We start from the raw sequence: 16,684 nt of genomic DNA on the forward strand, positions 1-16,684 counted from the left end.
CTCTCTCTCTCTCTCTCACTCTCTCCCTCTTTCTCTTGGGGGAGTTAGGGGGAGTTAAGAACGATCGACTTAAAGAATTTCTTACGATCTCACATCGACGCGATCTCACTTTCCTGATCCTGTTTGCTCGCGGAAAAGATGCAAAGCGTTTAAACATCGAAGCGTGAACATAAAGCAGGTAACAAGAGGTTGCCATAGTGAGAGACAGGTGGGACTATCTGTGTGAGCAAAGTTAAACGGCTTAACCGGTTGACTTTGCTTGGCAAACTAGCGGAAGCAAGAGGCTAATATTTAAACAGCCTCGAAGTATTGCAGGAGACAACTAGCGACGCGTGCCGATATATCATCTCTTCTCTTTTGTTTCACGTTGAAAAATTTGAAAAAAAAAAAAAAAAAGAAAAAAGAAAAACAAAACGTTGCGAAAACGAATCTGAAATTATTTTTATAGTCTCCTTCTTTGTTTCTCTTTCCCCAATCTTTTGCTTTTTTCTCTTCTTTTTTGTAAAAACATTTTATTCGTTTGATATATGGAATTTATTTATTTTTTTTTTTTGTCTTCTTTTTACTATAGTATTATCATATCAAAATTCATCTTCATATTATTTATCACGATACTTATCGTGTTATCAATCATTTTTATCTTATCAATGGAAATTTGTATTTAAAATTATTGTTGATTTTATCAATGGATTTCCATTATTTGATATTACATGTGTAACGATTTTTGACCGATTATTCTTTTTCTTTTTCTTCTTTTTTGTCTTTTTAAGATTCTAACAGTGTCAATTTGTCGGATAAACTTGTGTTTAATTAATGACATGTTAGACAAAATGTGACGAAAAGAGAAATGGAGACAATGTTAATACAAAATTCTTTTATTTCATTTCACCTGTCGGAGACCGTCGTTCTCCCCCACCTAAGAAAACGATTTTTTGTAGGCACTCTCTACAAACAAGCTAGTATATATCTGCCTAGAAATATATGGAGAGGTACGAGTAAAAAGAAAGAAAGAAAGTAAGTCTTTGAGGACACAAGACTCGGACCATTTCCTTCTGCTTCGAGCGTGACGAAACGTCGTCGCTCATAACATACGTTTCTACTTAATCTTCTGAATCAGAATATTTCAAGATAATTTAGTTTAATCATATACGACGAGACATCCTGTACAATCATGAATTGTTTATCCCATTTATTATAACGCATTGATAATAAAAAGAAATTATTAGAAGTCTAATAATCGTATATAAAAAGTTATTTAATATTTTCTAAATAATTGAAAAGATTTTAGGGGCTAAAGAGAAACAAAACAAAACAAAACAAAAAGAAAAAAGATCAAAAAAAAAAAAGAAGAAGAAGAAGAAGAAGAAGAACGATTAAAATATTAATAACAACCGACGGATATTGCGAAAAATATTTTTTCTTCTCACTTCGTAAGGAAACAAGAGATAATTTCGATTCGAACTGGAATTTAATTAATTCAATTAGCTTAATTAATTCAGAACATTGAATTACATTTAATTTAATGATTTGACGACAACAACAACAACAATAATAAGAAAATTCTTTGACACGATGTCAAATGACACTTTGATTGATTTGACACGATTAAAAATTTTCTTCTTTAACTTATTATAAAGAATGATCGTAAATGATCGGATGTTAAATGTTCGATTTCCAGATTGTCCGGTAGCACAACGGCGATCAGCAGTACTGGTAACGGAGGTAGTGGGAACGGCAGTGGTGGTGGTGGAGCAGGAGGAGGAGGAGGAGGAGGTGGTGGAGGTGGTGGTGGCGGAGGAGGTGGAGGTGGAGGAGGAAGCGGAGGCGGCAGTGGTGGAGGAAGCGGTAGTGCTGGGGGAGGAGGTGGCGGCGGTGGTGGTGGAGGAGACGGTGGAGGCGGTGGGGCCACGAGTGGTGGCGGAAACGTTGGAGGGGGCGGGACCGCAGGGAACGGGATTTCCAGCGGCGATTTCCTCCGTAGAAGTCACCCCCTCTCGGAGCATACGGCCCTGCATCCCACCTACCGGCTCAACTACATGGACCACCTTTATCATCAGCTTCAGGCCTCCACGCACAGTCCAAGCGCCTCGTTACACGGTAATTACCTTACCCTTGTACTTGTCTTCGGATAATTAGAACGGCCTACGGCCTCAGGGAATACGCACTTTCCTTTATTGTCCCTTGTCTCGGACGATTACTATGGAAGACGTTTAAAGAGCTCTACTCTTTTCTTCCTTATGTTAGTTTTTTCTTTTTTCTTTTTCTTTCTTTTTTTTCCTTTTTTTTCTTTTTCTTTTCTTTCTTTTTCTTTTTTTTTTTTTCGGTAATACTCAAACAAAGAAGCTTATCTAATAATAATTTACTTTCAATTTTTCTCTCGAAAAGATTTTTCAAAGATAGAGCAAACTTTATTTCAATTTAATTTAATTATTACTGTTATACGTTTGCCTTATGAAATATTTAATATAATAATTTTTCAATTGATTTTGCGATCTATAATGATCATGTTGCCAACGTGACAATATTATTTTTCTTTGATACTCTTTAAACGAATCAAAATGGAGGAGAAGAAAAAAAGGAAGAAAAAAAGAAAAGAAGCTTTTTCTTTGAAAAAATATGTTGTGTACGTATCGTACATACGTGGAATTTTAATTGCATTATGCTTATCTTAACGATTGCTTAAATTTAATGATCAAATGTAAAATATATAAAGCATAACAATGTTAATTCTTTTTTCAAATATATTAATTATCGATACGTAACTAGATATAAATGATATAAAATCATTGAATTGTGAAGTAATTTAAATTCGTTTTTAATTCATTAATAAAAGCAAATATTGTCTTTGACGATGATTGAGATTATGTTCAATATTTCTATGAAATTATTGTCGGATCTATCTCGATCGAGTTCTGTTCAATGTCTCTCATTGATACAACATCTCGAATGCTTGAAACTTGACGATCCTAGAACTTTGAAATCTCCTTAGCTACGCCTCTCGTTGAGTTCCATCAAAAGGGCCCGCATTTCCGGCGGAAAATATATTCAATACGTCGTACAAAGCCCTCTTGTTATGGCTACTTCTTCTTCTTCTTCTTTTCTCTCTCTCTCTCTTTTTTTACGATCCATTTCACGATGCTTCAAAATCTACTTCCCTTTTTGTAAACAATAATGACACGTGATATTCATGATTCGAATGAATTTACAACGATTTTTATTCATTTCTTCCTTCTTCTTTCTTCTCTTTCTTTTTTTTTTTCTTTTTTGATTATATCATATTTTTCGATTTCAATCATTGGCTTCGATTAAAATGTTATTTAATTTTATTTATTTGTAGGACTGGGTGGTTTGGGGCCAGAGTATATACTCCATGCAACAGGGCCATCGAGTACATTAGCATCGTCAGAATTTCCCTTTTCCATTGACGGTAAGTATTATTAATAGTTTGGTATTATCGTATTATGTTTTCTTTTTATTTTATTTTTTTTTATTTTTTTTTTATAAATATCTTTATTCATTAATATATTCTGTTATTATAATTTTTAATGTCAAATGGATAATTTTATCCAAGAGTTTCCATCGTATTGATTTAAATCGTTTAAATCAAAAATTTATCATATATTTCTCTTAGAAAGTTAAGAGTTAAGAGTCATTTGTTAAAAATGAAATAATCAAATGTTAAAAGGAATAAGAATATTACAAGAGAAAGAAAAGATTTATCTGATCGATCGAAAACTTATTAAATGGGGATTAAAGTAATAAAAAAAAGAAAAAAAGAAAAGAAAAAAAAAGAAAAAATTGAGAGCTCTAAAACGATGTACTTTATAAACGAAAGAAATGTACGTACTAAAGCTCCTGGAAAAAAAATTATTCTTGAACACTTATACCGAACGTGCGATTTCTTCACACTATAAAGATCAGTGTTGTTTCAAAAGACAGAGAACGTTCGACCATTTCTACGAATAGCCTATGGAATTCGAGCTCGAAGCTAACCTTGCGTGAATCTATCCAATACCGATGAAAAAATTCGATAAGGATAAGCGTACGCGATATTCGACACCGATATCTCGTTTCCCTCTTCAGTTGGATCAGAAAAAGGAATAAGAAAAAGAAGAAGAGAGAAAAAATGAGAGACAGAGAGAGAGAGAAAGAGAGAAAGAGAGAATGACAAGATTAGAATAATCGTACTCGAGCTTCCAACTTATCTTATAGTCGATATTTATAAAGAAAGATTTAAAGAACGTGCCCAATAAATTTACGATCGATTAAGCAATTAAGACACCACCAGTACCTTGAGAAACTTTCTCTCATTCAATTTGATACATTAAATAAAACTCTTTTAATTATCGAGAATCGATTTTTCCCTTCCCCTTCCCCCATCCCCCCCCCCACCTGTTCCCTCTTTCAATTCTTTTCTTTTTCTTTTTTTCTTTCTTGTTGGTCTTTTTTTTTCTTTTTTTTTTTCTCGTTTCGACAAGAACTATATCTTTAAGATCAATCAATCAGGAAGAGAGAAAGAAAGAGAAAGAGAGATACCAAAGTGGATAATGAAATAACTAAAGTGGAATGTCTTAAAATCCTTCAAGTTTCGTCACGTCGATCGCTACCAGGTTGGACACTTGCCAGTCGAGTCAAGCCAAAGCATGCTGTTTTGCGTGCGGAGGAATTATGTGTGCCAGCTAGCCGTAGGTGTAGTAGCGCTTAACAGCAGGTAGGAGATCGACCGGTTAGGAGGCCGAGAGGCTAAAAGACGACTGAAAGGGTAAACGGGGCCTCGTTAACCGCTACCTCTGCATAATTGAATCGACTCGGAGCGACATGACCTCATTAACACCTTAGCGCCTACCCTACAGGTTGTCTCACAATTCTTCTTCTTCTTCTTCTCTTCTTCTTCTTTCACTTGATATCGATTATCTTTTGATTTTCAATATTCTTTGTTGCGTACGATTCGTTCGAACGTTCTCCTTTGGAAAACATGTATAAATCCCAATCGATAAATGATTTCACGATCGAACGAACAAATATTAAAAAGACAATCGTATTTTTTTGATTTCTTTCTCTCTCTCTCTCTCTCTCTCTCTCTTTTTATTTTTCCTTTTCTCTTTTTACTAAGAATTTAAAAATATTTTTAAGATGCTTTTTTTCTTTTTCCTTTTCTTTGTTTTTTCTTCCTTCTTCTTCTTCTTCTTTTTCTTCTTTCGATTCGTTTCATCGCGATCCATGAGAGAAAATGTTTTCATTAATGGACTAAATTAATGATTTATTAATCGAAAATAAATCGAATAGTGATTTGGTAAATTTGAAGTGACCTGTAGCAGCGTGGCATGCGCCGCGTAGCAGAGTAGGATCGGGTGAACCGCGTCGATCGGAGTGGCCGATTGCACCAATTTACATGTCTCAATCCCATGTTCCCTTCGCGAGAAAGAGAAAAGTGCAGCGACTTACCGAGCCGTGTAGGCCTCATGGGATATCCTCGCGTATCCTGGTCGAGAGGCACGATCACATCGAGAGAAAGAGAGAAAGAGAATGAGAAAGAGAAAGAGAGATGGAAAAGAGCAAGAGTTAAGCGAAGGAAGGATCGTTCGCATATTCATTAATCTCCGTTGGGACTTCTGAGGTCCAACGACAAAGGGTCCAACCCTTCCTCTGAGAACTGATAAGATAAGGGATACTAGTTTAAGCGAAAAACAAACTTTGAAAATTCGATCGATTTCACTTCAGGCTCAACAACGGCAAATCCTAAATTTCTCCAAATTTTAGGCACCAATTTTTTTATTTCACTAACACGTTTTATAATCAAAGGTTAAGATTACTAATAACTATGCACTAATTTATCAATTCAATCGATTGTAAATTATTGTTATTAAGTACGCATCTTGTTTTATTATTGTATTGTATTAAACGATGCATTTAAGATATGCAAATGTCATAATACAAACGTGATTTTAATTTACAATTAGAAATGTTCGAACTTGTAAAATGTGAGACATGTTATTAATTTAATTACAAAGTTATATTAATTCAATTATTATTCATAGTACAATCTTATTTAATTTAATTGATATGTAATTATAATTAATTGATGAAACATATTTTGATATGATTATGATTTTGTAAAAGGGAATAAAGTAAAAAAAAAAGAAAAAAAAAGAAAAAAGAAAACAAGATAATATTGAATCAAATTATACAATTCTGTTTTTTTTTTTAAATCGAATAATCCCCGTAAACGAAATTACATACCAATATTTAACAAAGAGGAACAAGAACAATATATCATTTGCGAGGAGGGTGAAGGAGAAGAAAGAGAAAGAGAAAAAATCTGTCGAACATCAAGCAATATATTTGACAAGATTGACTTCGTAGGAAGCGGCTCGTTTCGTTAAATTAACGCTCGCGACACGCTCGATCGAGACGAAAGAAGTAAAAGGAAAAGAAAAAGAAGAAAAATAAAAAGAAGAAGAAGAAGAAGAAGAAGAAGTGCAAGAAGAAGAAGAAGAAACAAAGAAGAAAAAAAAGGAAAAGGCGATGGTTCATGAAGAGATAGAAGATACACAGAGAGAGAAAGAGAGAGAGAGAGAGAGAGAGAGATGCTTTTGAAGCGGTAAAAGGGAAAGGAGATACTACGGTTAAAGGGCCATTCGCCTTAACATGATGTTGAAGAGGTAGAGAGGAGACGTACCGCCGAATACGTTACCTTTCCGTCTCTTCCATTCGTTGGTACTCGCCGTAAATTGGATCACCGGTCGAATTAATAACCCACGAAAGGATAAAAGACCGTTCTGGCGCATGGTGGGTTGCGTCTGCGGAATGAGATAGAATGGAAGAGTTCAGATAGAAGGAGTAAGTAAAACAGAGAGAGAGAGAGAGAGAGAGAGAAAGAGAAAGAGAGAGAAAGATTGCACAGGAGAAGATGAGGGAGGCAAGAAAAGAAGCAGAACTACCAAGCCACGAGTAACTCTATACCTGTTGTGCGTGAACGAGTGATCAACCGAGTGGAAAGCCAGGAGAAAGAAAGAAGAGGTTCTTCTTCGTGATTCCGTTCTCTCTATATAGGGTTGCTCGTGGTCGAGAAGAGCAACGAGAGAGAGCGAGACAAAGAGAGAAAGAGAAAGAGAGAGAGAAAGAGAGAGAGAGAGAGAGAGAAAGAGGGTAGGAGGGAGGGAGATAAAAGGAGTGGTTTTATCTTGCGGAATACGCGTGTAAGAGAAAGAGAGAGAAAGAAAGAGGGAGAGAGAAGGAAAGAGTGAAGTAGATGGAATCGAAAAGAGGAAAGAGAGAGACAGAGACAGAGAGAGAGAGAAAGAGAGAGGGATGTATGGAAGCAAACGTATAACCAACGATAGTGTACGTACAAGAAAGCCGCCACCGCGGCCTTAAGAAAGTGGTTTGTCGTTTGGGCTGCGGTCGAAAGCAAATCGCTGCTAAATCGTTCAACCCGCAAGATCGGCCCTCTTCTTCTTTACCCATTTACTCTTACCTTCGGGTACTACATTATCCCCCTTTTTTCCAAGTTTGTTTCTTATTATCTGTATTTAATAATGTATAAACATCGTATTTATATATGTGTGTTTGTGTGTGTGTGCGATGGGAGGGAGGAGGCGGTGATTAGAAGTATCAACAAATTATTATTATTATTATTATTATTATTATATTTATGAAAATTAATTATTCATAAATAATATTAAATGAGAAAATAAGTTTAGAAAGTAATTAGAAATCGTTCTTTCTTAACAATTATCTCTTTTTTTATCGTTAAAATAATTAATATCCTTTAAATCGTTCCTTCGTTATTCGTATTGTGATTATGTCTAAATGTCGTACTTAATAAAAAAAAAAAAAAACGTACGATCGTTATTTTTAATATTAAAAAGAAAAGAAAAGAAAAGAAAAGAAAAGATAAAAAAAAATAAAAGAAAAGAAAGAATGTGAAAATAAATTAGATATATAAATGTAAAAATAAATAATCATTGTTTGTTGATAATTCTTGTTTCGAGTTATACGATGGATATTAAAAAAAAAAAAAAAAAAAAAAAAAAAACATTTTTAATACAGTTTCAGCATCGTCGAGATTAGGAAGTCCAAGAGCATCGGCGATTAGAGCCAGCCGTAAACGGGCACTAAGCAGTTCACCATACTCCGATCGCTTCGACATCGACAGCATGATTAGATTCAGTCCAAATAGTTTAGCGTCCATCGTTAATGGCTCAAGAAGTAGTAGTGCAAGTGGCAGTTATGGTCACTTATCGGCCGGTAAGATATTATTCTATGATATTATATTATTTTCCTCTTCCCATATACCAAATGATGACGTTAATTATCTTTAAAAAGGAGAAAAACGAAATGAACAAACAAATAAAATGATGAAGCAATAAAAAAAAAAAAAAACATAAAAATAAAGGACAGGTTGTGAAAGTATAGAAATACATATACATATATAAATAAATAAATATATATATATATATATATGCATATATATAAGACGAACATAAATCATCAAAGACAAGTATAAGAAATTTAGTTGAGAAAATTGAACCTTGCTTGTCATCGTAATCATCCAGGCTTTCGATGTTCAACGATATATACCTTTTGCATGATCGAGATTCAGTAGCAGTAAATTGAGGTTCTGGCGCGCATGAAGTCATTATACAAGTGGATTACGACCGGTATATAGTATAGTAGGTAGTACCTATACACGGGCGAGAGTCAAGTGCTTACCCCAAATCGGGGGCCACCTTGCTCGCGAGTTAAGGACCATCAGTAATTTGCGATTAAATGAAGTTATTAACGAATTAAAATTCAAGAAGCGTAGCACGTCGATCGTTCCCTCTTGCGTGGCACTTACGGTTCAGAACGTTCACTTTTAAATTTACCTTCGAAGCACGCTTGAGTTGTTGGCCTTCTGAAAAAAAAAAAAAAAAAAAAAAAAAGAAAAACAAAACGAAAAAAGAAAAAAAAAGAAAAAAAAAGCAAAGAAAAAGAAATGGGGGAAAGAGAGATAGATTACGACGATAAAAATCTTTTTTCGAAAAGGGCAGAAGGGAAAAGTATAAAAAAAAATTAATTCCATTGACATTTCATAAAATACAGTGTGTAGAATTTATAGATATATCTCATTTATTTGTTTATTTATTTATTTATTTTGTTTTTCTTTTTTTTTTTTTTTTTTTTATTATAATCCCATTTATATTAATATCGTTACAAAAGCGTCCACGCATCCGGAATTAAAATAATATCACGTTGGCCTATAATGAAAATCTCTAATACATTTCTAATCCCTGTCACGTTTTATATACAGGCAAGATAAAAATATTAATTGCAGACGTTAGTTACGGAATTAGTTAAGCATGCAACGACTATGTCTTGCATTACATACTCAAAATAATTGGATAATTGAACGAGTTCTTTAAATAGATATTATCACGATGATAGTAACATATTTTTTTTTCTTTTCATTTTTATTACGTTCGTATCGGCATTATCTTTCTTTTTTTTTCCTTCTTGTACTTTTATTCTAAGAAAAAAAAAAAAAAACAAAAAAAAAAAAAAAAAAGAAAAAGCAACAAAAATATAAAAAGATCGTCCTTGAGTGAAAATTGTGAACAACACTCGATCATTTTCACACGATCATTATCGTAACACGGTTCATCATCTATTCAACTGAGACAGAAGCAACAAACAAAATCATTCTGTATCCGCACGCTTAGCGTGATCTTCGAACGTTACAAGAGACCGGAGACCGACAATTAAAATGCAAGCTAAGCCTACGTGCCGGAAGTTAGCTTCGTCGTGATGAGACTATCGAGAGAATGACCGTAGTCCGATTTCGATGATAATTTTCCTCTATCATCAACTTATACATAGTACATCCTCGTAGTAATCCTTATTTTAATCATATTTATCGATGATCGATCATTCTTTATTTTCATTTTATTTATAAGAAATAATTTATATGTATGTATATATATACATAATAACATAATAATATGATATTACTATGTATCTATAATATGTGTTAATCGATACAAAATTTTATAATTAGATGTTATTCATAATAATCCTTATAAATTCGATATATTTATTGTATGATCAAGAAAAAAATTAATCAGATTCGTATATAATATATAATAATATATAAATATTTTTATATCTACGTGAGATTACGTATAAATGATAATATGTAAAGATAATTATAAAAAAAATAACATATATATATATATATAAATTATTTAATAGTAAAAATGTAACAAATTAATTATATCCATGAAATACATTTTATAAATAATTTTTAGTGATCGATCAACTGATTTTTTTTTGTAAAAAAAAAAAAAAAGAAAAAGAAAAAGAAAGAAAGTTGTCTGTATAACGAATTTCAATGAATTCCAATGGGTGTATTGTTATAGCCATGAGCCCAGCTTTAGGTATGCACCCTGGCATGGCGCCTCATTTGCAGCAGCTTCAGGCACACCTTTTGAGAAGCGCCGCCGCGGCGGCTCTTTTGCCTCACGCGCATCCTTTGCAACCGCCTGCACCACCGCCATTGCCTCCACACCCTCATTCTCACCCTCATGCGCACGGTCTGTCACCTCACTCGCAACTTTATCCTTGTGTACCACCTCATTCTACGGCATCGACGACCCTTGCTCCTCATGGAGGATTGCCGCCAAAGAGTGAGGTATAAATTTATTATTATACATACATATATGTATATATATGTATGTATGTATGTATGTAATATACTTGTATGTACTTTAGAATTATCGGTTTAAATAAAATTAAAAACATACAAATTTTTATTAAATTCTATAAATTTTAAATAAATATGATATTTGTTTATTCTAATGATATATCTGAGATTATATAAAATAATATATTATTATTAGTGTAAATAATTAATTAATAATTTAAAACGATCAATCTCAATTATTAACTATTATAAGATATGATATATTATTCTATGAGATAATTCATGTATTATTAAATATTGTAAATTATTTAAATAAAAAAAAATATATATATATATATATTTTTTTTTTGATAATGCACGGGGTTAATTAAAAAGAATATTCTAAAATTGTTTTTTATAGAACGCAGAATCCTGTAGGAAAGCGTCAGAGACATCTTCAAGATCAGTCACGGCGGAAGCAGATACATCTTCGAGAAGAACGTCTACCAAGGTTAAAAGAGAACCGGCAACAACTACCACCAATACAACGACAACTGCTCCACCAACTCATCCTCAAGGACTGAGTCCTAGTGAGGATCTTCGAGATGAACCTGGTGATTTTATTGAAACGAATTGTCATTGGAGAGATTGCGGCCTTGAATTTCCAACTCAGGTTATATGCATTTCCTTTCCTTTTAAATATCATAATGCGAAGAATTTATTTACTTTTTTCATTTACTTTTTTAATTCATCATATCGTTTCCTCTTTTTTTGCTTTCATATTCAACAGGATGATCTTGTGAAGCATATTAATAATGATCATATACATGCCAATAAAAAGAGCTTTGTTTGTGGTTGGGAAGAATGTTCAAGAGAGGAAAAGCCTTTTAAGGCACAATATATGTTAGTGGTACATATGAGAAGGCATACCGGTGAAAAACCTCACAAATGTACGGTACGTAGATAATATAAAGTATGATCGTTCTCATATTTTAATATTTTATATCGACAAAAAATTTCCATTAAATGTTTATAATATATATGTAATAAAATTTCATATAGATGTGAATCATTTATTTTGTAAATTTATTCCTACCAGTTTGAGGGTTGTTTCAAGGCATATTCAAGACTAGAGAATTTAAAGACACATTTGAGATCTCACACAGGTGAAAAGCCATATACCTGCGAGTATCCAGGTTGTAGCAAAGCATTTAGCAATGCTAGCGACCGAGCGAAACATCAGAATAGGACACATTCGAACGAGGTGAATTAATTTTTAATGAAAGGATTGTTTTCCTTTTTCTTTTGCTTTTTCTTAAAAAAAAAAAAAAAAAAAAAAAAAAAAAAAAAAATCTGCATCTTTCGCTTTGGTATCAATCGTGATAATAAATTTTCTTACAGAAACCGTACGTCTGTAAAGCACCTGGCTGTACAAAAAGGTACACGGATCCTTCGTCTTTGAGGAAACACGTGAAGACAGTCCACGGAGCGGAATTTTATGCCAATAAAAAGCATAAAGGTGGTGGCGGAGATGGCGGTGGAAGCGACGAAGCAGGTGCAGGAGGACATAGTCCTAGTAGAAGCGAAGACTTACATCCCAAGACACCGAGTTTATCGAGTCCTAGCGTAAAATCTGAGAGCGAGGCCAATAGTCCACCTGGTATGATGCAACAACAAGGAAGTCCTCTTATTGGAGGTTGTAACGATGAAGTGACCGGTGTTGGTACTCTTACTAATGACGGAGCTAATCTCTCTGAAGAACCATGGACCGAAGAACCTGACGATTTAGACATAGCTGATCTTCCAATAGCTCTTCGTGCTATGGTAAACGTGATCATAAATTAAAACAAAGTTATATATAATTTTTTTTATATAACCGATCATTATTATTAAGAATAAAGATGTATATTATTAAAAGATCTTAATTATTTTTTTATCTATCATTTGAATCGTCAAATTTTGATGTGGGATTATCGATTAACTCGTAGGTTGGTGGAATAGAATCTCAACAGCAACAACAGGTAGCAACAGCTACTTCGAGGAATCGTATGAAGGGAAGATTAAATGCTAAGGGTGTACCAACGCTTCCGGTTAGCGTGTCCGGTATGAGAGGCGTTCGTGGCATGGGTGCTCAAAGTAATATCGGTGATTTGAACAGAAGGATCACAGATTTAAAAATGGAAGGTGGTGTTCCAGCCCGTCAAACCAGCTTATCGGATTTGCAGCTTAGATTGCAACCTTTGAGCGAACCAAGGAGAGACAGCAACAGTACTGTTAGTACGTATTATGGCAGTATGAGATCAACTGATTTTGGTAGTAGAAGAAGTAGTCAGGCTAGTGGCATTAGTGCCGTAAGAACTGGAGCTACTGGACCAGGTAGTTTCTACGATCCTATTAGTCCTGGTACTTCTAGAAGAAGTAGTCAAATGAGCACCACGTCTGGTAGAATTAATCCTCCGAGTCATATACAAGGACCTTATTCTACCAGTAATCTGGTTGTACAAACACGGAACATGTCGTTGCAGGTATTATTTGAATAAATATTAATTGTTCATATCTCGAGGAAATATTTTATATATATAAAAAAAGAAAAGAAAATGTTTATAAAAAAAAAATATTACAGGGTATCCAAGGCAAACCAAACGATTGGAACAATCCCAGTGAACATTGTACTCAACCTTCCGGTGATCGACGAATGTCTGAACCTGCAAGAGGTCATCAGGCACATAGAACATCTCCACCTATGCCACCGAGACCAAGGTCGGCACAATTGCCAGAACTTCATCCAAATCAAGAAGTTATTTTGGATGAAGTTGGGGAAGGTGAAATGGTGGAAAACAAGCTTGTCATTCCAGACGAAATGATGCAATATCTGAATCAAGTAAGTTTTTTAATTTCTCTTTTATTTTCCTTTATATATATATATATATATATATATATATATATATATATATATATATATATATATATATATATGTAAAACAATTGATTTTACATGAGGTATTATGTATAATTTACAGGTACAAGCAGGTGGTAATCAAAGCAATTATAGAAGCAGTCCTTTACCTATTTGTCAATCACCGATATGTACAAATCCTTTGCATTATCAGCGACAGATGCAACCTTCGTGTAATTACAATCAAACGCATCAACAGAATTGTTATTCAGCTCAACAATCTTCGCAGCAATCTTGTCTGAATTATCAAAATACTTCTCCTGTTCCATACAATCAATGTCCAAGTTCTCGGCCTACTCATCCCTCTTCTCAATATTGTCCACCACCTCCCAACTATGCATCTCAACCTGTTCCAGCACAAATGGCAAGTCCTGCGAGTGGTCAAGTAATATCACCGGGGTCTCACTATGCTCCTAGTCATATCAGTGATCAACCATTGACATCTCCAGCAGCTGGTGCCTTGGCGCCCCAACATACTTCTCAAAATATGTTACAAAATTCTGCTCAACTTACAAGAAACTGTTCTCAAAATCACATGTATCATAACTATTATCCTAATCACGGCTGTCAAGTACAGTTAAATTCCAATTGCAATCGCAATGCGGGCAATCAAACGAATCATCATTCCAGTCAAACGTGTATATCGGCCAATCATACGCCGATGGGCCAACAACCTTGTACGCAAATACGTTCGAATGTTAATTGCCAACAATCGATTCCACACTGCACCCAACAACCCATTTTATCTGGTCAATCTACGATAAATCATTCTAATTCACAATGTAATCAAACAACGAATCAATGTTCAAGACCAGTTGTAACACCGAATAGTCAAATGACGAGTTTACATCCGGATCAACAAACTGGGAATACTAATCAGTGTACGCTGATGTCACCACATTGTTCGCAAATGAATGTTACAAATCAAACCAAGGTCATTAATAACATGAGCGGATTACAGGAATGTCAACAACAGGCACAAACGGCTAACTCATGCATTCAAATGCAAACCTGTATTCATCCAAACGGTGGCCATCATCAAAATATTACAAATGATACGTCAATGCCTAAAAGAACATCCCCGCAGTTGTGTAATGCATTACAAAGTAATGGTAGGATACAACAACAAATTTGTGGCCATGGCTGTCAGATGCGAACTAATCCACCCAATACTCATCAATATAATTGTAATTGTCAATGGGGCTATGGGGAACAATGCTATCAAGAACAGGCCGGCACGAATTTGTTAGAAATTCAGTGCAAAGATATAAGCCAATCGCAACAAGGTTCCCCGGTTAAACCACCACAAGGTATGAGACAAGATTCTTATAGGAGAACATTAGAGTATGTGCAACAATGCAGAAATTGGTCTGGCAATATGCATGATACTAATGTATCAAGTTCTACTCATCCTATATCTTTGCCACAGCCATTACCAGCTAGCGCCAATATGGTTGTTAACGATATGACGTCATCCTTAAGCTCTTTACTCGAAGAGAATAGGTATTTGCAAATGATTCAATGAATTAATTTTCTTCCGAAAGTATTTATAATATCATAAATTTAACGATATCGCGCATATTACTGCCTTTCAATCGATAGACTTTATGACATATTTAAGTGCCTTTCATGAGTGCTGTTTGATACATTGTGCCTTAGTAGTTCATTATACCTTTTCTATGATATTCTTCAGAATATAAATTTATTTTAAATAGCTATTTTATAAAAATAGCATTATATAACATTTAATTCAGAGAAAAATGAAGAGAGAATTGTATTTTTACAAAGAAATATGTCTTATAATATACTAGCCAAGAAATATTTTTCTTTACTTAACAAAATAGCTATATGCTTTCTATAGATTGATTCTTTTACTTGTACTATTTACACATACGCACACGCTCACGTACACATACATATTCACACGTATACGCACACACAATGTGTAGAGGTATTTACTATAGTAAATTCATTTGACTGCGCTATGTACTTTAAGCCATACCATGATCTTTGTAGATATAATTTTATGATACACATTTCATACAAGTACTGATTATTGAAAGTGTGCCAATTATACTTCGTTTTTCTAATCATAATTTTACCCGTTTAGTTCTCTGACGAATAGTGCAAAATGTGCACTGTGATACAAAGAATTTAAGTTAATCCCTGGCGCCTGGACGACAAAAACAATAATATTTTTTTTAACGAAAACTTTTGAATTATAATTATTGTAAATCATTTTTAATTACATAGAATATTTAAAGTTTTGTAAATCTGTCAATTACATATTTTAAAATGAAACTTTTATTATGCGGTTAGTCTAACGTCATCATAACAATTCAAATTGCTAAGTTTAAACATAATGACATAATCAAAATTGATTTTGTAAAAAAGGGCCAACGCTAGATTAAAACAAATGTAGATAAAAAGTAGTGGAAATAGTTATAAGTGTAAACAATGCGAGAAAAAATACATTTTCAGTATGATAGTATGAAAGTATGAGTGATAACATAGGTTGATTGTTTTCTCTTTTTTATTTTTTTTTCTTTTTTTTTTTCATAAAGATCTTCGTGTAAAGAAATTTAAGGATAATTATTATCATCTAAATTAAATCATTCGGTTTATAACCGATTGAGATAAGATTGAGTGCCTTTAAAAATCATTAAGAAGGTCGTTAAATAAAAACGCTTCGAGAACATAGTAACATAGCGTACCTAAAATGTGTTTTTGTTATGCGAACATTATTTTTTTTTTTTTTTTTTTTTTTTTTTTTTTTTTTTTTTTTTTATGAATTTTATTAATCCATTATATAAGACTATGGAGAGAGTTTTGTGAATACTATACATACTTATCATATACATATATAATAAAATTCATATGGTAAAACAAAAGGACGAAAGGTTTTACAGCCCAACTATTGTTAATTATTTGACGAATAAACAAATTTTCTAAATTATTTCTTATTTCTTTTGTTTTTTATCAATAATTACACAAACTTACAAAGTTTCATTTATATATATATATATGTATTATTATAATTTTATAATTAAATAATTATGATCAAT

The 16,684-nt window shown here is 33.4% G+C and overlaps 1 protein-coding gene across 1 annotated transcript; it reads left to right on the plus strand.

The window, feature by feature from the left end:
- Window positions 1–1,847: 1,847 nt before the first annotated feature.
- LOC124954213 (transcriptional activator cubitus interruptus) lies at window positions 1,848–16,575 on the plus strand. Its single transcript, XM_047506771.1, has 11 exons — window positions 1,848–2,097; window positions 3,338–3,427; window positions 8,053–8,250; window positions 10,401–10,672; window positions 11,085–11,336; window positions 11,454–11,618; window positions 11,763–11,927; window positions 12,065–12,487; window positions 12,652–13,188; window positions 13,287–13,544; window positions 13,684–16,575. The coding sequence occupies exons 1-11, from the start codon at window positions 2,037–2,039 to the stop codon at window positions 15,142–15,144; spliced, it is 3,882 nt and encodes a 1,293-aa protein (XP_047362727.1). The 5' UTR covers window positions 1,848–2,036; the 3' UTR covers window positions 15,145–16,575.
- Window positions 16,576–16,684: the final 109 nt, after the last annotated feature.

This window comes from Vespa velutina, chromosome 14, assembly GCF_912470025.1.
Source record: "Vespa velutina chromosome 14, iVesVel2.1, whole genome shotgun sequence".
Taxonomy (NCBI): domain Eukaryota; kingdom Metazoa; phylum Arthropoda; class Insecta; order Hymenoptera; family Vespidae; genus Vespa; species Vespa velutina.

Coding starts and splice junctions, on each gene's coding strand:
- LOC124954213 (XM_047506771.1), top strand. CDS start 2,037: ATGGACCACCTTTATCATCAGCTTCAGGCCTCCACGCACAGTCCAAGC. Junction 13,189..13,286: donor CACGGAACATGTCGTTGCAG/GTATTATTTGAA, acceptor AAAATATTACAG/GGTATCCAAGGCAAACCAAA. Junction 13,545..13,683: donor TGATGCAATATCTGAATCAA/GTAAGTTTTTTA, acceptor TATAATTTACAG/GTACAAGCAGGTGGTAATCA.